The sequence below is a fragment of the Lagopus leucura genome, unplaced genomic scaffold, assembly GCF_019238085.1.
Source record: "Lagopus leucura isolate 7727_CA_CO unplaced genomic scaffold, USGS_WTPT01 Super-Scaffold_100081, whole genome shotgun sequence".
Lineage (NCBI taxonomy): Eukaryota > Metazoa > Chordata > Aves > Galliformes > Phasianidae > Lagopus > Lagopus leucura.
Window position 1 is genome coordinate 399,894 of NW_024962317.1, and position 23,060 is coordinate 422,953.

The window sequence follows — 23,060 nt, forward strand, 5'->3', positions numbered from 1 at the left end:
CGCCCACAGCGCTGCTCAACTTAGCCCGAGCTGCTGGAGCCGGGGAACGGGATACGTTCGCGTTGGGAGGCGCAGATCGGGCCGGGCCGAAGCGCGAGCTGAACGCAGCCCCGACACCCGGCCAGCGGTGCCGGAGCTCCCTGAGCCCGACCGCGGAAAGTCCGTAGGAGGACTGAGAGTCTCCTATCAGGAGGCGGACGGACGGGCGCCGCTCTCCGAGTCTCAGCCCCGAGCCCCGGCTCGCCCCGCGCCGTCCTCCCCCTCCGGTGCCACAGCGGAGCGGCGGGAGCCGCCCCGAGGTTCTCGACCGCGAGCACGCGGCAGCTCCGAGCCCCGCCGCCTCCCGTCCCCGCGCGGTGCCGCCGAGCGCCGCTCGCAGCCCTTCCCCGCGGTCCGGGACCCCCCCGGCGGCTCCGAACAATGCCGCGGGGCCGCCGCCAGCAGCCCCCGCCGCTCCACGTGGCCCCGGGCGGCCGCAGCGCGGCGCCCCCAGCCCGCGCCGCAGCCAATCGCCGCCCGCCTGCCATGTGCCGCGACCCCTCCGGCCAATGGCGCCCCGGGTCACAGACCTGCTCCACCATTGCCCGGAAGCGGCGCGGGGCCGCGCTGCCGCCGCTCCTCCCGGCCCCGCTGCGCTCCGGGCCCCGCCGCGCGCATGCTCCGCCGAGTGACGCCGCGACTCCATGTGTGAGAAGCGCATTATTTGGCACGGGGGAGCCGCGGCCGACAGCCCGCACCGGGGAGAGCCCGCGGCGACGCGGGGGAAGAGGAGGAAAGGGCGGCGCGGAGCGGAGCGGGGGAGCGGCGGCGAGGAGCGGCGGGACGCGGCGCGGCTGTAAGTGCCCGAGCGAAAAGTTCTCGTCGGGCGCATTGTCTGCGGGAGGAGCGGCGGGGGCGGGCCGGGCTGGGGGCGGCGCGGGGTCCCGCGGCGCTCGGCCCGAGCGCGGGGCTCCGCCGCCCCGGGGTTCGGCTTTGTTCGGCGCTCGGAGGGCGGCCGGCGGCGCGGCGGCTTCGTAAAGTTGGTGCGGGCTTTTCGCCGTGCCCGCTTCCTCCTCTTCGGGGCCGGCGGCGCCCCGGCCCCGCGCGGGGCCCTCGCCGGGGTGGGGGTGGTGCGAGCGGCCGGCCCGGGCAGCCCCTGCCGTGGCACCGGGGCCGGCGGGCGGCCAGGAGGGCCGTGTCACAATAAGAGTCCCCGTCCTCCCCCCGCTCAAGGTGCGCCGGGGCCGCGCCGCCCGGAGGGGCGTTCCGCTGCCGCCTGCCGGGAACGTCGTGGCTCCGCGGGGGATCGGCCGGGAGCCGCTCCGGCGCCGGGCGCTGCGGGGACGGCGGGGCGGCCCGGGGCGGTGGCGCAGCCCGCTGTGAGCTGCGCTGCGTGACTGCGAGCGGGAGAGCCCCGGCCCTGCTCCAGTGGGCACAGCCTGGAGCTGCGCAGCGTCGCGCGGCGTTCCCGGTCTCACGGCCCCGAAGTTGGGATGCGCGCTCCTGCTGCCCCGCGGCATCTGCTTGCGGCTTTATTTCGGATGTGTGAGCGTTGGGTTTTGCTTTCGCTTGTCCCTTTTCTGCCCGCCCATGTTGCCGAAGGCTGACCGGGCTGCAGCGCTCCGTTCCCCCGCGGTGCTCCCAGGGTGGGTCCCCAAGGAACGACCCGCGGGCACGGCCTCAGCCCCGGCTCCTCCCGTGGGTGCCCGACTTCCTCGCTCCCTCCTCCGGCTGCAGCGGCAGCAGAGCTGCTCGCAGGGAGTGTTACACAGGAAGTGAAAACTGGAGAGGGCCCTTCGGGAATCGGCGACTGCTGGCAGACCTGGAGCAGGCAGGAGCTGGGAGCGCTTCCCAAACTGCTGAGCAGTTCTCAAGCCCCAGGAGAGCAGCGGAGGGAAATGGGAGCAGGGCGGGTGCGTGGTTAGCAGAGACCGTGAGGTGGGAGAGGAGCAGGGGGCAGAGTTGGTGAAAGTAAGGAGTAAGGGGGGTGCATGGCGTGCTGTGCGGGGTCTGGCCCTTGGGAAGGAGCCGCAGAACCCGGGCAGGGACCTGAGGGTGACATGGCAGCGGCACCTCGTGAGCCCCCAGTGGTGACACAGAGCCCCGTGCTGAAGGGCTGTGACCCCACAGAGCGCTGCCTCCCAGACGGCGCTGCTCGTAGGGCACTGCTCTGCTTCTTTCTCCCCCTGCACTGATGGGACTGATGTGTGCTGTGCGTGCAGCAGTCGGGTTGCAGTGCCTTGCCCTGGTGCAGGTGATGCTCTTCTAACTTCTGTTTGGAAAAAGCCCAGATCTATCGCCGGTTAGCTCTGACCGAGTTTGTGTTGGTGTGAGAAGGGCTGGATCCCGTGCCTGAAGGAGGGACAGCAGGCTGGATCCTGCTGGGAAGAAGCACTGTGTGTCCACGCTGCAGGATGGAGGCAGCCACAGCTGTTCCCTCTGCTCGGAGGTGGGGGTGTGGAGCTGTGCTACGTGGGGTTACACCGACGGGCGGTGATGCAATGGAGCTGGCAATGCTGCAGTGTCAGTATGCTAATACAGGAACTTAATATAGCTGCGCTGTGACTTTTTGTAGTAATTACAGGCTGGTAGGCATACAGGGAGCTGTTCAGAATTGTTGGTGTAAACTCAGGTGGTGCTCATGTGCTGTGCGATGGTTACGAGGCTCGGTTGGGGCCGCGGTTCCATCTGCATTGCTTGGGGGGAGGATGGAGGAGAGTGCTTGGTAAAACCAAAGGCAGCCAACGTCTGGCGTCCCTCAGCTGGCTGGGAGCACGTAGAAAATGAAGCCTAAAAGTCCTTCAGGTGATGCAGGGCTGCCTCAGCCGGACCTGCTGAGCTGCGGCCGCGGTGCCAGGAGCGGAGTGCTGCTGTGTGTGTCCAGATCCTGATCCTGGGGCATCAGAGCCTCCTTTTGGTGCCTATTGCGCACATGGGAGCTGTGCGCTCTCCCCCAGGCTGAAGGTGCCTTTAACGGCTGCTTCTCTTGGCTGTGCTTCCCGTGGCTCAGCCCTGCGTGAGGGGAGGGATTGGACCCGTGCTCACATGTGGCCATGGACGTTTCCCTGCTGGTGGGAGGTGCTGCCCGAGCTGTGCTCAGCAGAGGAGGGTTGGACAGAAGGCATGCAGTGTGTGCGTTCCCCTGTTGGACTGACACACGTGTGCAGAGCTCCCTTACGACAGCAAAGACAAAACGGTGCTGCAGAGGTTTTTGCTTCTCAGAACAGCCAGTGCCACACAGAGCTCCTCAATGGGTGCTCGACTTCCAGTGATGTGGAACTGTGTTGGACTGGGGATGGGAATGGAAAGGAATGCGGGATTCAGGAGCTGGACAATGCCAGGAGGCTCATGAGAAGCATCTTCTTCTTACAAGAGGTCGTTAATTCTTGTGATATTTTCTCCCCACTCAGCCAGGATGCCCCACGTGCTTTGGTGCCTCTGCCTGTGTTCAGGTGGGGAAACCACCAGCAAGCTGCCCGAAGCCAGCACCGTGGGGTAGCACCCAAGCAAAGGTTAAGGCTCACTAATACACAGTTTCCTATGCTGGCTTTCTGCTGTTCAGCACTTTTCCTTCCCCCTCTCCAGACCATGGGGTTGCTGGCAGTGCTGCGCTCTGTGCTGCCCGGTGCTGTGCTGTCGGCTCCTGGCATCGGCCTCCCAATGCTGGCACGTGTCTGTGTGCCCCGTTCAGCATCACCTGGGGGCTGTGGCTGGGATGGGGCAGGAAGGAATCCTCCCAGACGGCTTTCCTATGTCTTAATTACAGGCTGTGTTTTCGTTCTGCTGGGGCTTCTGAGCCCACAACCTGCTGTGCTGCTCGTGGTTCCTCCTCCAGAGCAGGCAGGGTTGGAGAGCAGAATTGTGGCTCTCTCTTGATGGACACAGTCTTTAAATGATTAAGAGGATTTTGAGGGAGAAAATACGTGTAGTTTGGCCACCTGGGACAAAATGAATGGGGTGAAAACAAGGCTTAGCAAGTTTTGTGCATCCCTAGGTTCCGTGTGTTGATTCTTAAGCAAAGATGTTGGCACATGCTGCTGTTTTGTCGTGCTGAAATAAGCTAGGAAACAGCTTCAGCCAGGTGCAGCTGTAGCAGTTCTGTTCCTTCTGAACTCAGCAGCCTCCCTGGGGTTGCATCTTGAGACGGGCACGGCTGTGGGTGATGCTCTCCTCCTCACCTGTGCTTCTCTGGAGGAGAGGGAGATCAATGCTTTGGGTTGGGGTGTTCAGCATCCCTGTGCTCTGGCTGTCCCATCTGAATGGGTACAGCATGGGCTGAGAGGAAGATCTGCCAAATGTAACAACCGTTTCCTTCAGTCTTATTTTAATCTTCACCTTTAGCTTTTACCTCTCAAGCAACGCAGCTCCATCTCATACGATGAGTGTTAAGTGAGAATTGCTGGTAGGGTTAAGGTTAAGGTTAGGGCAGAACGAAGAGCCTGTGGGTGCACTCTGTGTTCTGCACGGGGCAGTTTGTTGGCTTGGGAAGTGCAAACATCTGTGTGGTGTAGGAGAATAAGACTTAACAGCGTGTGACACGTGCTGAAGGCCATTAGATAGGGTCTGACGTGGAGCTCAGGGTTCCCTTGGCCGTGGGCAGCACTGTGCTCAGCCATCTGCCATCTTCCTTCCCAGCCGGCTCTGTGCCTTTGCAGGTGATGTGCTGAAGCCAGGTGTATTTCGGAGCTCCCCAGGCTTTCTGTGCATCCCCTGTGAGGGCTGGGCTGGGTTGGGAGGCCTCCAGGTGCCTCGTCGAGGACACTGTTGTGACCAAGCATCATCTTTTTGGATGGCTCTGCTCTGGGGGTGTGGGGCAGAAGGCGTTGTGTGGTTCTGGCATGGGAGCACACAGCCCTGAAGGGCAGAGGTGATCACAGCACACGCTGGGCTGCTCCGTTTGCCTTCCTGCTACTGGTGCTCCATCCCACCCTGCTGGGGATGTCTGCTGGCTCAGTGTGCTGCGTGGAGCTGTGCTGCGTGTGGAAGAGGAGTCATCTCCAGCCTCTTGGCATTCATTGGGTGACTAATGACTTGAATCCAGTTTCCCTGCCTGTTTGCAGCACCCAACTGCTGTGAGATGAAGGGGATTGGTGCACATGGAGGTCACCCTCTGGTTCTGGCGTCCTGCACTTCTCCTGGGCTCACGGGGACCGGAGCGAAGTGAAGTCAGCACGCTCCATTGCTGGCTGCAGAACCTGCTGCAGCTCCTTGGAGCAGCTCTGAGCTGCCCAGCACACGGCTGGAATGGAGTGTGTGAGCCCCAGGTGGGTCCCTGGTAAATGGGGAGAGCAGCAGAGCCACAGCCGGTGCTGTTGCACGCATCCCAAGATCATCATCAGTGATTTCTTGCTCAGTTTGGTTTATGCTACAAACCTGGAAGAATTTGCAGATGTTGTAATTGGGCAGTAAATGAGATCTTTAGGTTTCATAGTGGTATTTACCTATTGCTGCAGGAGGATTTCCTTGCTGCAGCCCATCAGCCCTGCCCGGCCATTCATTTGCTGACGCAGCCACGTGGTTGTGAGCTTTGAAACGCTCACAAGAATTAGAGGAAGTAAACCGAAGGCATTCGTGTTTAATGGGATCTCAGAACATCCCTGCAGCAGCACTGGGTGCCGTGGTTCTGTGTGTCCCTGTGCCACTGTGCTGAGCCACAGTTCAGGTCCATTCACAGCACAGATCTGCTGTTCTCTGGTTTGTTGTACAGCACTAAACTACTTTAGAGAGCGCTCCCAGCTCTGTTTGCTGCTAGGTTTTATATTCAAGGCTGACCAGATGCAGCCCAGAAAGCCATGCTTTGGGTTGGCAGCCCGTCATAAGCAGTGGAGAACTTCTGTGTTTTGAGTGCTTGAGAGCAGAACTTGTTGCTTTCATTGATGTCTGTGGGAGGTGCCGGGTTGTGCCGAGCAGTTCTGAGGGCAGCAGCTGTCATCTCTGGGCCGTGTGTGTGCTGGGGAGGAGCACACATCACTCCTCGATGGATGCATGGAGTGTTTGGTGGCTCCAAAATTCTCCTAAATCCTGCAGCAGGTAAACTTGCATCTTTAGGCTGCCATCCTGAGCTCTGTGACAGCGCGGGGAGCTCAGGGAGCGCCCTTCTGGATTGCAGCTGCATCCATTTGTGTTCAGTGTATTTGAAATGATTCTGCTGCTGCTTCCTTCAGCGAGGCTGTGCAGAGAGGGATGGATTCATTTCAGTTTGTCGGACCAAAACCGGTTTAAACGCAGAGACAATGGCTTAATAATGGCCAGAACTTAAGTGGTAGAAGTGGTTTATGGAACAAAGGCAGCTGGAGGGCTGCTTGGTCACTGGTGCCTGAGAACCGTGATGATGGTGGAGGTTGTAGAAGTAGCTGAAGATGACTCCTTTTTAATATTGCATGCTATTTATCCCTCAGGAGACTGACACACACAGGAGCATTCCCTTTGCAAACCTCTGGTTGCTCTCTACCCTCCTGTTTTTGTGCAAGTCGCACCGGGGGCTGGAATCACAGCATCTCACTCTGATCTCCCGCATCTCCCGTTTGCTTTGTGCGCCTGTTGCTTCGCAGCACCCAGATGCTTTGCTGCTCAGCACAGCCCCTGGGTCCCATGGGTGCAGTGACAGCTCTGCTTCCTGTGGCTGTGGGCTCGGGGTCTGAGCGTGACCCCCACAGCCCCGTGGTGGGATGTCAGCCCGCAGGTGGGTGCTGCTGTGCACGGAGCTCCTGCTGTAATGACCGGGGTGGCTGTGCTGCTTCCCCTGTCAATAGGTGTGGCTGCTGGGCTCCTGCCAAGCTGCCATTTCGTTCCCTTATTTGGATTGCTGAGCGGTGTCGTGCTCCACGCACACCCTCGACTTGGCTTTTAAATAATACAGGCAGGGAAGCGAAGATTGCTGCGACAAAATTATTAGCTTATGGGTTATTAATGCATTCCTACCGCTGAGATGAAGAGCGTGTCGTTAGCGGGGGGCGATACCTTGAGCTCCAACAGGGGGAAAAAAAACACCAAAAAGAATCCTGCTGCAACACCTCCAGGAGTGATGCTGAATGGAGCCAGGTGGGCACAAATGGAATTATCTCAGAGAAGAGGAATGCTGGAAGGCTGTGCTGTGAAGCAGAGGATGGTGGCTGTGCTTTGGCCGATGCCCGGCGCTGTGCTGCCTCCTCCATCCTCGGAGCTGTTGGGCACTGAGTGAGCGAGGTGATGCCTTCACAGCCCCTTTCCCCTCTTTGATATTCTGCCAAACCATTCCACACAGTGCATAAAGAAGAGACACCCCCTCCTCTGCCAGCAGCATGGCACACATCACGACTGGAAGGCAGAGGGGGCTCGGATCAGACAGGGCTGGTTGGGGAGGGAGGGCAGAGCGTGGCACAGTGATGACCACTGAGGTGTAGCAGCCTGGCAAAGGGAAGTCAAAACACGTCTGAAAACACCAACTTTGGGTTGCAAGAATCGGATGATAGCAGTGATAGCAAAAGGCTCAGCTTGGCAAGCTTGGTACCTTGATATCAGAAGGCTGCGTGCCCTGGAGGAAGGACGCACTGCTTGTGCATCCCTGCCTGCGCTGCTGTGGGACTCGGTGGCTCTTGGCATCTGTAAGGGAATGCTGGAAAATGAGTGTCCTCTGGAGGATGGATGTGCTGGAGCAGCTGCTGCCCATAGGTAACGTTCCCTCTGTGCCCAGCTCCCAGCCCCACGTTCCTGCCCAGCACAGCCGTTGATCCAGAGGGGTAATTAGGAACACTGTTGATGGCTGCGTCTTCATCTCTGCTCAGGAACTTGGAAGTGAGTGAGAGAGGCTCTCAATTTGTAACGGATTTGATCGGCAGTAAGCCTGGTACACAATTAACAGGTGGCACTGGTGTTAATGAGCACCTGAAAGGCTCTTTGCCTTCCTGTGGGGCGGCACTGAGTGGAGGGGCTGAGCTGCACCTTCCTGATCCGTGGGCATGCAGGAATCGGGCAGCAATTCCCAGCTATTTGGTGGGGTACCAACATGGGCTGGGAGTGGGAGGGTTGGCACCTCCACTGCAAGGCAGAGACAATTGTTCTGCAAGCTGAAGTTCTGGTGCTAAAGAAACTTTCTCGCTGCTTTTGTACGGCTTTGAGTTCTCTTCCTGGAGCAACGATTGAAGACTTCACTCTTGTATTCAGAAGCACTGGTGGAAGCACACCTGGGCACGAGGCAGAAGCCAACCCCTGGTGTGTCAATATTTAGATTGCAATGTGACTCCTTTTGGTGCTGACAGCTTCGCTCAGCCTTCCAAAAAGCACAGGGTTTTCTTATCACTTGTTTGAGGAGCCACGCACGGAGCAGAGTGCTCTGCGTCCCCGTGTCACAGCTTCCATGCCTTCATCTGAAAGAATCTGGAGCCTGTTCTCAAAACATCGTATCTTAAAACCTTGCTTGGCGTGGGGATTCGTGCCCAAGGAGGCTGTGATCCCCAGCCCTGCAGGCATTCAAGGCCAGGCTGGATGTGGCTCTGGGCAGCCTGGGCTGCTGGTTGGCGACCTGCACACAGCAGGGGTTGGAACTGATGAGCATCGTGCTCCTTTGCAACCCAGGCCATCCTATGATTCTCTTTAATTTTACCAACCTGTTGCTTTTCCAGGCACTGTTGATGGGATTCAGCGGTGTCGCTAAAATCGCAGTGCCCTTGTTCTGATCTACGACTTTCCTCATTGATTTGTAGAGGAAAACCCTTCGCCAGGTGCCAGTGCTGGCTCCCAGCAACCTGAGCTCTGTCAGGGGAAGGATGCTGTCCCACAGCCTGGGGACCACAGGCTGGGTTTCCCAGCAGGTTGGTGCTGGTGGCACTGGGACACGTGGCTGCACGGCTCCGGCCGCTGCCTTCTGCTGGGACTTGTCAAAGCCAGAGCTGCTCCGGCCGAGTTTCACTTCCCAGTGTTAACTGCTGAAGTGCCCGTTTCCCACGAGAATCCCTGCCGTGGTGCTTTACCAACAACTCCAAACCATCTCAACCCTTTTCCCTGAGTGCTGTGGGGATGCTGGGCTGGAGCCGTGAGCTCTGAGCTCCAGTGCTGCAGGGCAGAGCTGCGGCGTCCCCTGGCAGGGAAGCAGTTAAACAGCTCCTCGTGTCCTCGTAAGATGAAAACTATTTTAGTCCCATGACAGGAGCACGACGGGAGTTTAATGCTACGGTTTGTTAAAAATGGAGGCAGGCAGGAGCCCCAGCAGCCCAGCTCAGACTTCCCGTGTCCAGAGCACGATGGAAGGAGCCGTTCCTCCTTGCTCCTCCAAAATCTTTTCTTTTTTCTGCCCCCTTCCTTTTTCCCAGCAGTGTCCCAACTTGCAGCGGTGCCGCAGCTACTAATTAACACAGGAGCTCGTCACTTGTAACGGCTTTTTGGAGGCTCTGGTGCATCCCAACCAGGTGTGGATGCACCACGGCGTGGCTGCTGCTCACAGCACCGCTGGATCCTCACGAAGGCCCCAAAGTAGCTGTAGCGATGGATTTCAATGGGCTACTAATTAGAAAAGCATTGGACTAATAGGATGAGCTATAATTAGCAAGACCTGCCCTCTAGATAGCTAATCAAGACCCAGAACGCAGTTGCATATCCATTCATTAAGTTCCTCTGTCTGCAATTTTGGAGCAATTTGTTTCATCCATTGGAACCTCTTTGGATGCTCTGAGCTGCACAGCAGGCAGTGGCATGGGGCAGCATCCCCCAGCACCCCCAGTCTGGAGGACAGGAGGTGATGAGCTGCTGTCCTGCCTGCAAACAACAGAAACCTGCTCCAAAAAAACCTTTTGGAAGAGGGGAATGACCCGGAGCTCTCAATGGCTTAGCAGAAAGGAGAGGCTGAGCTTCCAAGAAGGTGCTTGGCAGCTGCTGAGCATCCATTGCTGTGCCCCAGCACAGGGCTCACTGCCGGGTCGGTGCTGTGGTCCTGGTGGTCGCTCTGGACCAGCAGCAGTGCCATGCAGGCTCGTTGCCCATCAGGTGTGTGGCCACGTGGGTTGGTTTGGTGGGGGTTTCTCACTGGCTGGCGTGCCCAGGCTGCCTCTTTATTCCCTCGGTGTTTTCATAGAGTGGGAAGAGGAAAGTGGGGACGTTGTGCTGGGTTGTGAAAGGGTTTTTGTGGAGCGTGAGCAAGCATGGGTCAGCAGAACCTGCTGTGGAGCAAAAAGCAGGTGAACACATGAGCTTCATCCATCAGAATGGATGTTACACACTCACTTGAAGCGATTTCCCCCTGCTTTTTCTGTATGATGTGGGCTTCATGGAAGCTCCTGCGGGGCTGTGGGCTTGTTCTCAGGTGCCCTCAGGGGCAGTGTGGGGCTGCACGGTGCTGGGCTCCCATCAGGGATTTAGCCAGCATCCATCTGGGCACGAGGACACACTTGGGTGTCCTTCCCATGCAAACGCCAAATCACTGATTGCTCAGCAGGGCTGCTGTGTGAGTTTGTGTGTTGATCCGAAAGCATTCGAACCCTGAGTTCAATTCAATTCCAGCTCAAACCAGAGGATGCAGTCTCTGCCCTTCCCAGGGTTTTAGGGTCGCTGTCTCAGCGAATGCATGCCAGCTGAAGGCAATGGGCTCATCGCTACCTGGACCAAAGCTGTGCTCACCTCCTTGTCTTTTCCTGCAGGACCAGCACTGCGGTCCCTTTCAGCCACTTGGTGCAGACAGGACCCCCCCGTGGGACCCATGAACCTCACTGACAGGTAGGACAGGGGAGGGGATGGCACTGGGGATGGGGCTGCCATTGGCATCGGGTGGTTCTGCTGCCTCAGCTGGCAGTAGCAGAGCTCGGGTGTTGAACTCAGGTTCTGCCTTCAGCAGAAGTCACCTTTCACTTAACATTTAACCAGCACTCCAAAATTGGTACGTCTCCGTAGTTTACTGATGGGCAGACAGAGGAGTTTCGCTTCCTTCTAGCTGGGCATTCACAACAGCTGCAGAGTATTTTCAGTCTTGAACAAGAGGAGAGGCAATAGCAAGCGCACAGCAATTCCTCCCTTGAGACCCGTGTAGATCTCGATCGTTTGTGCAACCCCCAGAAGTGAAGTGGTGAATGGAAATGAGATTTCTGCGGCTGCCCCATGGCTCTGCAGTGGTGTATGTGAAGCTGTTGGAAAGCCCTTAGGAGTGCCTGTCCTGTGCTGGTGGAGCTCACCTCTCAATGGATGATTTAATTAGTAATCTCAGGGTTTGTCCGGTGGCTCTTTTGTGGTGTTTCTTTCCCCTCTGGTGATCCGTGTGAGGCGTTCCTGCTCTTCCCTTCTGATGCTTTTGCTCTAGAGGGGTTGGTGTCACTGCTCGTAGACTCACTGACTTGTTGCACTGCGCTTTGTGCCATGGTCGACTTCAGAGCTGAGCCAGGGTTTGTGCAGAACAGAACCACCTTCATGGGAAGGGAAGGGCCGAGTGATGTCACACCAGCGCCCTCAGTGTGACATCAGCTGGCGGCGGAGGAGTGGGAGCAGCAGCGAGAGTCGCTGCCACGCTTCGACCTGTTGACCACAGTTGTGGAAACTTCTTAATCTGCTCTCTTGATCAGTGAGTAATCAACCTCCGAGCGCCCGCCGCGCAGCTCTGAGGCTGCAGAGATGTGCACACGAGTGCTGTCTCCTGCTTCAGCTCGCTGCCTGAACGCTGCCCTTCTGAGCCCCAGTCAGCACTTGTGCTTAGCTGCTGTTCTGCTCTGAGGAATCTTGGTAACTTTTTGTTTTCTTGGTAATACAAAGCCCAGACGCAGTCATTAGCAGACTTCCTGCCCAGTGGTTTCTAGACAAAAATAGATCCATAAAACTTGGGGGAGAATTCAGGTCAAGCAAATCCCTCATGCAGTGACTGTGGGCAGCACCCTGAGCGCACGCTGTGAACCCCAGCTGCGGCCTTAACACTGGTGTAACTCTAAAGCTATTTATTGAAGAACGGGGTGAGCAAGTGGAGAACACGAGAACTCCCAGCGTTACCCAGGTCTTCCTTTTGGTGCTGTCCTTTGCGTCCGGCTCTGCTTGTCCCCTTTGTGGGTGAACTGAGGCTGTATTGGTAGCTAATGCTGGGTGAACGCGGGGTGGATGGGTGGCAGGTCTTACTTTTGAGTGAAAATAAATGAATGGTTTTTAATCATCAGCTTTTATCTGAGAGGGCTGATGGGGCTGGGGAGGTGAGGTCGGGCCGCGTGCTGCTGCCATTGGACACAGTGATGTGAGACCCTGCTCTGGGGGAAGAGCAGCAGCATGAGGAAGAGCAGCACAGATGTGGCCGTGCCTTTAAAACAAAGCACATACTTTCTAAGATCACTTTGGCAGTGAGAGCTTCTTGGAGGTCCTCACCCAATGCCAGCAGATCAGTTTGACCTCCCAGGCCACATCCACATCCACATCCATGCAGCTCTGTTTGCTGTCATCTGTGGCACACAGAGCTTTGTCAGGAATTGTGACTGCTGTGCTGCACGGAGTGCTCAGAATCCCGAGCTCTAATCGTTATTGTGAGCGAACGGAGCTGTGCCATAAGCAGTGATTTCTCTTAAGGTGCATTGACACAAAAGCAGAGCAAAGCAGAGCAGTGCCTTCTGATGCTGTGGGACCTCTGCTCTGCTGCCTGGCCGAGAGCAGAGCTTTGTGCTCGTGGTGCTCGGAGCCTCAGCAGCTGTCTGCTGATGGCACGCACACTCAGGCTGCTGCCCCGCTCCCGTAGTGCTGTGGGCACAGCATGGTGCTGGTGGGCTGCCAGGGGGACCTGCGGGCGCTGCCACGTGGCTGCTGCTGCTGTCACAGTGCAGCACGGTGCTCGGCTGTCCTGCAGCTCCAGGCTGCAGCCCTGGGTTGCTTTCCACCCTGGGCCCGCTGCTGTGCCGCCGTCCCCGCGCCCACCGCTGCTCCTTTCACCGTGAGCCTCGTGCCTTGGCACAGAGGAAACTTCTGTCAGCTTGCAGCTTCTACCAGCGGTGCAGAGCGAGGCTGCTTATCTTCCCCTGCACGCTCCCGGCGAGGGGAAACGATCCCAAACGATCCCCATTGATGCACGGCGGAGTCGGGGCCGCCACGCCTGGGAGTGTGCCGCCGGCCGGCGTCGGCGTGCAGCTCAGCAGCATGGCAGCCGGCGAGGAAAGGGTTAAGGGCTGCCATTTTGTTATGTAACACCCTTAATGGACATATCGGTGAATGGCACCAAAATGGCAGGGCTTAACCCTTGGTGGGCTGGCAGCAGGGCACCCGCTGCCCCCCTGCCCCGCTGCTTCGGGGTGCTGCCGTGGGGAGCGCAGCCCCGGGGCGGCACGGGAGCCCAGGTGAGGGCAGGTGTTGGGACTCTCACTTCTATCAGCCTGCTGGGTTTTTGTCCTGCCTTCATTCATTCTTTACAAAAATAATAATAATCCTAATGATCATCCAGACTTTAATTTGGATTCTTGAAATCTGCTTTTTTTTGAGATGTATACGGCCAGGTCCTGAACTCCTGTGTGTGTACGTGTGGGCATGCAGACCCAGATGCACCTTCACACAGTGCTGCACGCAGGGATCATAACTTTTCCGAGGAGCTCTCACTTCTGCCTTCTTTCTCAGTGAGTGTACAGGAAAAAGGCAAACAAAAAAGCCACGCAACACCTATGGCACAACAAGGATCAGAGCTCAGCTGCAGCATGGAGCGCGTGCTGAAGCATCCCTGGACTCTGATCAGCTGCACTTAGAAAATAGCTGGAGCCACCTCTGGCTGCTGCTCACCCAGAGGTATTGGCTTGCACGTGCCTTCACCTTCCCTTTCCTCTTCTGTAACCTTGCCTCTTTTTTTGTTGTTGTTTTCCCTTTCACTTTTGATGCTGGGCAGGAGGGCTGCTGCTCTTTGGTTTTGGCTGCTGAAATAGTGCTGCAGAGCAGGGTTGCTCAGTGCTGCTCCTTTTGCTGCTGCTGGGGCTCCAGCAAAGCCTCAGGTGTCCTCGCTTCGGCTGTCTGTTTCCCATCACTGTATTGTAAGAACCGAGTGCCACTGGTGCCATGCTGGGGCTGCCCGCCTTGGTTTGGGCCATACTGAACATCACTGGCACAAAGCAATTAATTCCCCACCTTTCAAACTGGTCCTTCCCTTTTTCCTGTTCTGTAGCTTCTCCAGCAGTTGTGCAGGTGGCAGCCATGGGAGCTGCCATGCATGGTGCCCCCCCGGCCATGAGGCTCAGCACAGGTTTGGGCTTCGGCTGCTGGCAGTGTGCTCAGAGGGCAGTGGAGCAACGTTGGAGGGCTTTGGGGCAAAGCATTGTATGCTAAACTGCCTTTGAATTGTTGGTAGGAGTTAATCTGTTACAGCAATAGCACTTAAAGCTGAGAATTGGCTGCTGAAGTCCTGAGTGCTGCGCTCCGAGCCGCGCTATTTGCTGTAATAAAGAGCGGAACCTCCCATAGAAACTTGAAATTTACTGCGTAATTCTTTCGTACCCTTCCTCCTGGAGAATGGAAGGTGGAGTCAACGCTGCCCCTCGTGTGTTTGTGCCTGTGAAAGCTGGGGGAAGCAAAGTGGGGTTTTGGGGATGGCTTCCACAGTGATGCGTTGTCCTTCTCAGAGCCTGGCTGTTCTGAGCTGCTGATCTGAGCCCACCCAGCAGAATCAGCTGGTGGAGATGCAATACCAGTGTATCCAGCAAGCTTCTCCCTAACAATTGCTGTCCCATGTCGCTGCCTTCTCATTGCCATTGCAAAAAGAAAAGGCTCCTTGCTGCTGCGTGCTGTCCTGGGGAGCCTACAGCAGGATGGGCGTGCTGGGAAGGTGCGTGTGTGCACGCAGGCTGTGCTGTTGGCTGGGCTCAGCCCAGGGGTGCTGAAGGGGCTCTGGGGCTCTGCCCTGCTGTGCACAGCTGAGCTGCTGTGAACATGGGTGTGTAATGTGGGGTTGTGGTTCATTGCCTGTTTTTCCATCCCCTGTAGAGCTTTGATGGTGTGTTATTGTTAAATATCACTGTGCGTGCAGGATTTAGACCTGTGGCGTGCGGTAGAGGTGGAGTCCTTCAGTATAGCTTGAAATTCATCTCAGTCAAAGATAGGAATAACGAAGAGAAATTACAGCATCTTATAAACGCTCCTAAAACGTGGAGCCTACTTTCCTGAGGCATGGAGGCACTGAGCAGTGCAGATCAGCACCAACTGCTGGAGCTGTGCTTCTCCTCCAGGACTGGGGGATGTGCAGGTGCTGGAAGTGAACCCAGATCTGCTTGGTTTTGCTTCTTGTCTTCTCGAGGAGGTTTTGCACCAGCTGAGCAGCCCTGCTGCAGGAACACCTCTGTGACAACAGCAAACCCCCGTGTCCATGAGCTGCCCGGTGGCCTTTGGATGCAGCTCTGGCTTCAGGTACATCTGCACTCAGTGAACGGCAGTGAGATCTGCCATTCCTGCCCGGGTTGTTGGGGTGAGGAGCAGCTTTGCTGTCTGCAGGGCTGCCCATGGCTGGAGCTGGATGTGAGCTGCTGTGCTGCTGCCGGGCCCTGCGCTCAGCCCAGCTCACACACGGACACACGGACACACGGACACCCTCCTGCCCGGCTCTGAGTCCAGCAGCAATGGGCTGAGCAGAGCCGTGTTGACTGCAGCTGTCCCTTAAAACAAAACCGAGTTCTCTGTATAACAGCGGGCAGAGAAACCTGTGGTCACCGTGCGGGGCTCAGAGCCTCCAAACTGCGGTTTCACGGAGCTCTCGGGTGACATTGGTGGATAATGGGGGGCGGGGGGAGCGAGCAGAGGTTAATTACATTGCGTAATTATGTTAACCTCGCCGCTAAAAACATTGGAAAGACTTGGTCCAACTATTGTGCGTCGGCCTGGCTCTTGAAATCCAGTTTAAAAGGAGGGGGGGGGGGGGGGGGGGGGCGCCGCGGGGGGGGGGGGGCTTATTAATTAAATTAGAAAGGGGGGGGGGCCCCCCCCCCCCCCCGCCCTGTGCCAGCCCCGGGGCGGCCGGCGGTGCGGGCGGAGGAAGAGGAGGAGGAGGAGGAGCGGCAGGGATGCTGCGGGCGCTGGGGTTAGCCCTGCTGCGGGTCGCCCGCTGCCGGCTCAGACTGGTTTCTGGAAAGTGCTTTGTCTCGCAGGCTGCATCCTGGGAAGGGTCATGTGGAGCCCAGTGATGTCATGGGATCAAAGCCTGACTCAGCTCCGCGTCCGAGGGGTGTCCGCAGGTACCCGCTGCCACCCCGCGGCCCTGCGCTCTGCCCCCCGCCCGGCCTGCTCTGCTCCCAGGAGGGGCCGTGGCTGCGCGGCGCCATGCAGGGCTCCCCGTGCGCAGCGCCGTGGTCCCGAAGCCCTCGGCTGGGTTTGGGTCCTGGCACAGACGTGGCGGCTCTCCCAGCCCGATCCTAATCTCCGATTTTGTAATTACGCTTATTTGCATGTCAGGCAAATCCATGCGTTCTTCTTCCTGCTTCTTGGGAGAGCTCCAAACTTTCTCGACGGTGGGGGTTTGCGCGTTCCCCGCTGCAGCCTCCTGCTGCTGTTCCTGCAGTTCCTGCTTCTGGTTGATACTCGGAGGGGTTTGAGGCCGTTTTCTCGTTTTGCCTTTTCTGTTTGTTTTCGCCTCGCATCAGAATCGCAGGCAGGGTGATGCTGGGTGCTTCGCTCTGAGATGTGTGCTGCAGATAGGGCAGGCGAGCGTACCAGCAAAACTTTTATTGCTCTTTCAGAACTTCTTCTTTCGCAGCGCCGTACTTTGCCCTGTTTTGAAATGAAGGTGTTTGGTCCAACTTACTTTTTGCCAGGCGTTTAACTCGTTTGTGTCTCCTCTCTCCCCAGAGCCTCACAATGACAGAGGAAGCATGCAGGACACGAAGTCAGAAACGAGCCTTAGAACGTGAGGTACCGCATAACGATGTGGACAGCAAGAAACTAAAAATGGAGAAAGGACTGTTAGGAACTGAAATAAGTGCTGAAGGAGACATGAAAATAAAAACGGATCCCGGAGCTGGAAAAGTGCAAGGACTGTTAAAAAGCGGAGAGGTGAAAGCAACCATCAAAGTGGAGGTTCAGACAGGAGACGAGCCCGTGGACATGAGTACTTCCAAAAGGTGAGTGGGGAGGGGACCCTGCATGGGGAGACGTGCTGGGCTGGCACTGGGAAGGAGCCTTAAGGGCAGCAGGAGCCCGAATCTGAAGGGCAGAGTGCAGCTCTGGCTCCTGCTGTGGCATCCAGCCGCTCCTGTGCAACGCTGGTGCTGTGTCTTCTGTGAGCTCAGGCAGCTGTGACGAGCAGCTGAGTAAAGAAGCCTTGTCCTGAATAGAAGAACATACAGGCTGTAAGGAGGATGTGCTTTGAGCTACTGATTAAGGTTTAGAGGATCGTATTAATTGAGCTCTGATATTGGAAAAATAATAGGTGGTGATTGCCCAAACAGAGGGGTTTGAATTGCGGCTTGATTCCTCCTGACAGAGCAGTGTGTGTGGATGAGAGTTTCTTCTTATAGTAAAGGGTGGATTTTGCCACTGGAGTTGCTGTGAAATGATGGCACCCTTCTGCAGCAGCTCTGTGAAGCACGGGTTCTTGGTGCTTTCCCAAAAGGCCAGCATCCCTTCCATGCCTGAACACTGACATCTCAGAGCACGAACTCAAAGTTGCTCATTGCTTTGGCACAGGATTTTCCCTTTGACCTGTGCTTGTGCTACACGGGTGAATCAAGTGTTCCTGATGGAGGGGCATCACCTTACGGCCAGATTCCAAATCTTGTGCTGTATCCAACCCAGCTTCTGTCCATAGCAGGATAAAAGCTTGGTCACCACGAAGATCTTGCTTGCTTTTTGCTGCAGTAAGGTGAAGTGATGAGCAGGAAGTCAGGAGCCTCGTTTATTCCCAGTCCCATTGGAGCAGCACTGTGAGGAGCAGGGCTTGCCTGCAAAATGTTGAAAGGTTCTCAGGCTATGAATCTGCATCTGCTTGGATGTGAGGCATTACAGCAGTGCAGATTTGAGATGTGAAACTGAAAACACGAGATTCTTATCAACTGCGAGGGAGTTACTGGGAGGAGGGGTGCTGCTGGGAAGGCCAATGTCTTTGATGTGTAATGGCAACTCACCCGTAAACTTCTCCCAACTTTTAGTGCTTGAGAAGCAACAAAGACCCCAGCAGCTCTATTCAGGAATCACTTCTGTTTTTGTAAAGTAAGACCTCCTCCATCAGCTCGCTTGAGGAAAGGGGAGAGCTGTCAGCTCTTTACAAACCTGCTGCAAAAAGGGCAATGCATAACTCAGGTTGCTGGAGTTGATGCCTGCGAGGTGCTCCTGCCCTGCTCAGAAGTTACTGGGGCAGCTGGTGGTTCCCATGTCATGCAGTGTGTTGTGCTGATAGGAGCCAATCTCTTCAGGCATCTTTTAGTATAATTGCTGGCTAATTAACGCAGGTATGCATACTGTGATTTTATTTTATTTTTTGAAGAATATCTGAGAAGATCACTCATACCTGAAAGCTAACAAGTCAGAGGCGGGCATCCTCGCTCTCTGGTTGCAGTACTTGCCCCCACACGCACGTGCTCTTTGTGAAGCTGTTTGGTAAATGCCTGCCAAGTGTTTGTGCTGTGTGAGCTGCATGGGGGGCTGGGAGCTGCGTGCTGAGCTGCCCAGGGAGCAGTGATTGGGGTGAGGAATGTCTGCCACTTCAGGTGGAGGTGGGACATGGTTTATTGCTGCTGCCCAGGGAGGTGGGGGAGTCTCCTGCTCTGGAGATGTTCAAGACCTGCCTGGATGCCGACCTGTGCAACCTGGTGTAGGGAACTGCTTTGGCAGGGGTTTGGACTCGATGAGCTCTGGAGGTCCCTTCCAACCCCTACAGTTCTGTGATCCCATCTGTGCACAGGGGGAGACAAGGGTTCCCCAGATAGAAATGCGCTCGGCGTAAGGAGACACTCTGAAAGCAAGCCTGCAGAGTTAATTATCATAACGTAATTAAGAACTTTGTGATGCTCTGGCTGAGCTCTTTGGGTGCTCTGTGAAAGCTGGGACGTTGGCATGACGTTCTTAACAGGAGCACAGCCGTGGCACAGGGTGCAGATGCCTCCTAGGGCTGAAGATGCTTTGATAGAGGAGAAGCAGCATTGGATCCTTGCGTATACAGGAGCACAGTCAGTGTTTGTGGGAAGGTGGGTCTTAATTTCATAAGGATGTTTTTAAGCGAGGGATTTACCTCTCCAACGCCTTTGATCTTCAGAGGAATTCAGCTTTCACAGGAGCTGTGTTTTCAAAGTAGCTGAGCTGATTTTGTGAGCAGATGAATAAAAGCTGGTGCTGGAAGTGACTGAGCTACTACTGCCTCCTGGGTTGGGTGAATTCATGCGCAGTGATGTATGGGGTTCTGGCTTTTAAACTTCCTTTAATGCTTTTAGAACTGAAAACATAATATTTTCCTTGGAAAAGGTGGCCCGGCAGTAATCGTGGTGGAGCTGACGTCAAGCCGATTCAATGGATGATCCTTCTGAAATCATTTGGTTTTTCTTGTCAAGATCTGAAATGCAGACCTGGCCACAGCTCGGCACTAAACTTAAAAAAAAATATAGATTTTGCTTAATTTTTTTTTAATTTCTTTTTTTTCTTTTGCCCTGAACCTTGAAGTTAACTTTATAAAAATAGTATCTGGTTGGAGCACATGTGCTGATGCCAGAAGCAACAGAAGGAAGCCTGTAGTGGTGGAAGGCTCTGGGAGGTCACGCCAGGCCAAAGCCAAGCCTGCTGCTCTGCGTGGCATCGCTGTGCTGCAGGGCTGGCCTGGGAGGAAGGAGCTGTGCCCCCTTCCTAAGGGCATGGAGCGTTGGCTGTGGGGTGGTTCAGCCGTGTGCTGTGTGCAGGGCTTTGCTGTGATACGCTGCTGTGCATCGGCGCCGAGGAGCAGAGCATCGCTGGGAGCCTGAGCTCTGCCCTCTTGCCTCTTTCCTGGCCCTTTCCTCCCTTTGTTGTTGTTTCTCCCTTCCCTTCATGCTCACCGCTTTGCCACCACGTTTGCCCTGTGCTGAGCATCATTTGCTCCCGCTGGGGCTGGCATCTTCCTGGTGCTGTGCTGGGTCAGTTGTGCTTATGGTGCTCTGCACTCAGCCCCCAGCTCTGTGCACTGCTGGCTTTGTAACCTGATGGTGGCATTCCTGACACAAACCAGTGGCACGTGCAGTGATGGTGCAGCTCACAGCAAGCTGTGCTGGACACCAGGAGCGATGTTCCTGGGCTCAGTCCTGTCCTCCTCCACCAACAGCTGTGTTCCTTGTGTTGTCCTCTGCAGCCTCCTAGTTTTCCTTCCAGTTGAAACAGAAGTCTGGCTAAGCCAACCATTCCCATTCAGCACTTTGGGGTTGTATTCCACCACGGCTGCCTGCACCCTTTTGTTTCCTGATGGCCCAGAGAAGTATGAAGTACAGCCCTGAGCTCTGGCCTCTCCAAGTGGCACCCGAGCTGGATTGCCTTAAGGCACGGCTTGTCTGCCTCAATGAGGAGTGAAAAAGAAGGATGGGGGCTCTGTGGCATCCCTGCAGTTGGTACATTGAAGGCAGCATCTCAGTTCTTTATTCCCTTCACTTTACAGTCTTGCTGGTTATAACACGTGTGCATGGGGAGGGTTTTGCCTTGCTCTGGAACCACGAACGACCATCTTCTCCATGTGCTGTGTGGTACAATGAAAAATAGCATCTAGTGGGAAGCATCTGGGAGCTGTGTGCGTAGCTGCTGTGCCCTGCCTGCGTGTTCCTGATGGTGTTTGGAGTCTGAGCGTTGGACTTTGAGTTCTGGATTTGGTTTTTCGTTTGTTCCTTTTGGTTTCAGCCTGGCTTTAAAAAAAAAAAAAAAAGAAAAAGAAAAAAGTTTCTTGAGGGATTTTAATGCTGTGTTTTAAATGCAGAGATGCTTTGATTAAAGTTTAATTTATGTTCAGAGGAAGGGCAGGAAAGGAATGAAGTTTGCTTTGCTTCGGTTGCGCACCGCGGTTGCTAGATCCATCACAACCCCTTTGATTCATGTGGATGCATCTCCAAAGAAAAAAAAAAGAGTTCTCTTTTCCCCACTGCATTGCTTGTTCTTGCCTTGTTTGTCTTCCTTCCCTGCCAAATATTTTTGGATGGGAGCATACAAGAGGTTGCTGAATGGACTGAGGCAAAACTGTTGCATATTTGCTCATGTAGATGAAGCTTTCGGCTGAGCAATGGCTGCGCTGCCTCCTGCAGTTACCTGCTGCTGGGCACAGTGTGCTGGGAGAGCGCTTTGCAGGGCTGTGCTGTGCAGCTGGGCTTCCCACCTTCCGGGTCAGTGGTTCTGTAACTTCAATGCCACGCTCAGTGGATTCATCATCGATTTTACTTCATTTATTTTTGGGGGGGAGGGATCGAAAGAGCGTTTGGGAGCACGGGGAAGATACGGTCTGCAAAAGGCAGCTTGGATTTCGTGTCACGTCGGTGTCTCCGGATCGGTAGGAGCAAATGTAAAGGCGCTGTGGTTCCGGAGCTCTGCCATGAAAGCAGTGAAGCTCTGTGAGCTGCTCTGTGGCCGACATCCCCCAAAATGAACCTTCCCAGCAGAGCCCGTGGCGCTGGGTGCCTCTGTGAAGAGTTACCATCACGGCTTTGTTTTCTGCCGTAACGCATCATTGAGACTTCAGTCTTATGGATGGTGATCCTGTTATGGGTGCTGAGTCCATCTCCACGCGCCTCGGCCCTCGGGTTTATCGTCTCCAGCACCTTCACTGGTCATTTTCTGCCCCAGCTCGGAGCTGTGAGGCTGCATTCAGCCTCCTGGCCCCGTTCCTTCACGTCACCAACTCGATGTCCCCAAGGCAATGTGGCTTTTCTGCTTTGTTCCCTTGGTTATTTTCTTCCGGAGTCGTCGTGGTGCTCTGAATGCCTCAGGATGCTCCAGGACTCCGAGGAGAACTTCCAAATAGCGTGAAGCATGCTTCCTTCTGCCAGGGGGGCTGCAAGAGGGAATGGAAGGAAACGGGGCCCTTTGCTTTGGGCGTTTGGTGACCTGGGGCTCTGCGCTCACTGCTTCCCACAAACTTTGTGCAAGGTCTCTGTTCAGCCGTGGTTTATTGCCGAGGATGCTTAAATAGGGGCAGCAGCACTGCTTTCATCTTCCTGCGTACAGCCCGGCTGATTGAGACAGCAACGTTTATGAAAGCTGAAGGGGGGAATAATAGAATTATGTCTTTATTTAGCTGAAGGACATGCCTGATGGCTTTGGAGGATAAAGGTCACGGTGCCGGGGCAGCCATCCCAAGTTATTAACTGCTGGTGGCAGCATTTGTCCTGAAAGTGGTGATATTCCCATTGTCTTTCCCATTTTGAAACATCTGCTTTAAATTTCTCTCTTTACACACGCAGGCTGACAGAAGAGCGGGCCGAACTCTTTCCTTATTTTGTTGTTTTGGTTTTCTTTTGAAAGAAAGGTTGTTTTGCAGAGCTGTGCTCTGGGATCCCCTCTCTTTGGGACGGAGCTTCGTGTTCCCCTCCCTGCAGGTGGGATGCGCTCACAGGGCTGCTCTGCTCCAGTTTTGCACTGCCAGACGTTGCGTTGCTGCCGGAGCTTTTCCTCTTTTCTCCCATTCGGTCTCATTAATCTTCCCAAAGGTGCAGTGAGCAGATGGCTGCTGATGGAGATCTCAGTGGCCGGTGCTCCTGTGCAGCAGCTCCAGCCTTGGCCGTGCAGCTCTCTGCGCCGTTTCCTTCCTGAGGTGCCCAGAAGCCAACAGACCGAGGATCCCAGCAGCACGGCGGCTCTCTTGGGGACTTCCTTTTGTTTTTGTCCGTTTCGCTCCTTTTTCTCGAGAAGCGCCGTCCGTCCCTCTGCACACAGACCCGTGCTGCTGCCCCACGGCCCGGCCCGCTCCATTTTCTGTGCCACCACCTGGTCCTGACCTCACCTCACAAAATGAAGGCCGGGCCTCACCGGCTGGGACCGCCCGTTGCCATGGCTTTTGCCGTGCGGGTCACGTGATGCGGCGTCACGTGACCCCGCGGTGCCCCACTCGGCGCAGGACGGCGGCGCCTGGAGGGCTCTGTGGGCCTCTATAGGGCTCTGTGGGACTCTATGGGGCTCTATAGGGCTTTGTGGGGCTTTGTGGGACTCTATAGGGCTTTGTGGGACTCCATGGGACTCTATGGGACTCTATAGGGCTTTGTGGGGCT

General features: G+C 55.9%; 1 protein-coding gene across 5 annotated transcripts in view; it reads left to right on the plus strand.

Moving 5' to 3' along the window:
• Positions 1 to 794: 794 nt before the first annotated feature.
• Positions 795 to 23,060, plus strand: part of GATAD2A (GATA zinc finger domain containing 2A) — a 36,101-nt gene continuing 13,835 nt past the window's right edge. For 3 of the 5 annotated variants that reach the window (XM_042887336.1, XM_042887339.1, XM_042887340.1), the window contains exons 1-3: positions 795 to 835; positions 10,587 to 10,662; positions 16,711 to 16,982. In XM_042887336.1, the coding sequence (XP_042743270.1) occupies positions 16,720 to 16,982 (263 nt within the window). In that variant the 5' untranslated portion in view covers positions 795 to 835; positions 10,587 to 10,662; positions 16,711 to 16,719. Of the gene's footprint in view, positions 836 to 1,830; positions 1,893 to 10,586; positions 10,663 to 16,008; positions 16,101 to 16,710; positions 16,983 to 23,060 lie in introns of those variants that run through there. The other 2 variants (XM_042887337.1, XM_042887338.1) reach the window with 2 other exon arrangements.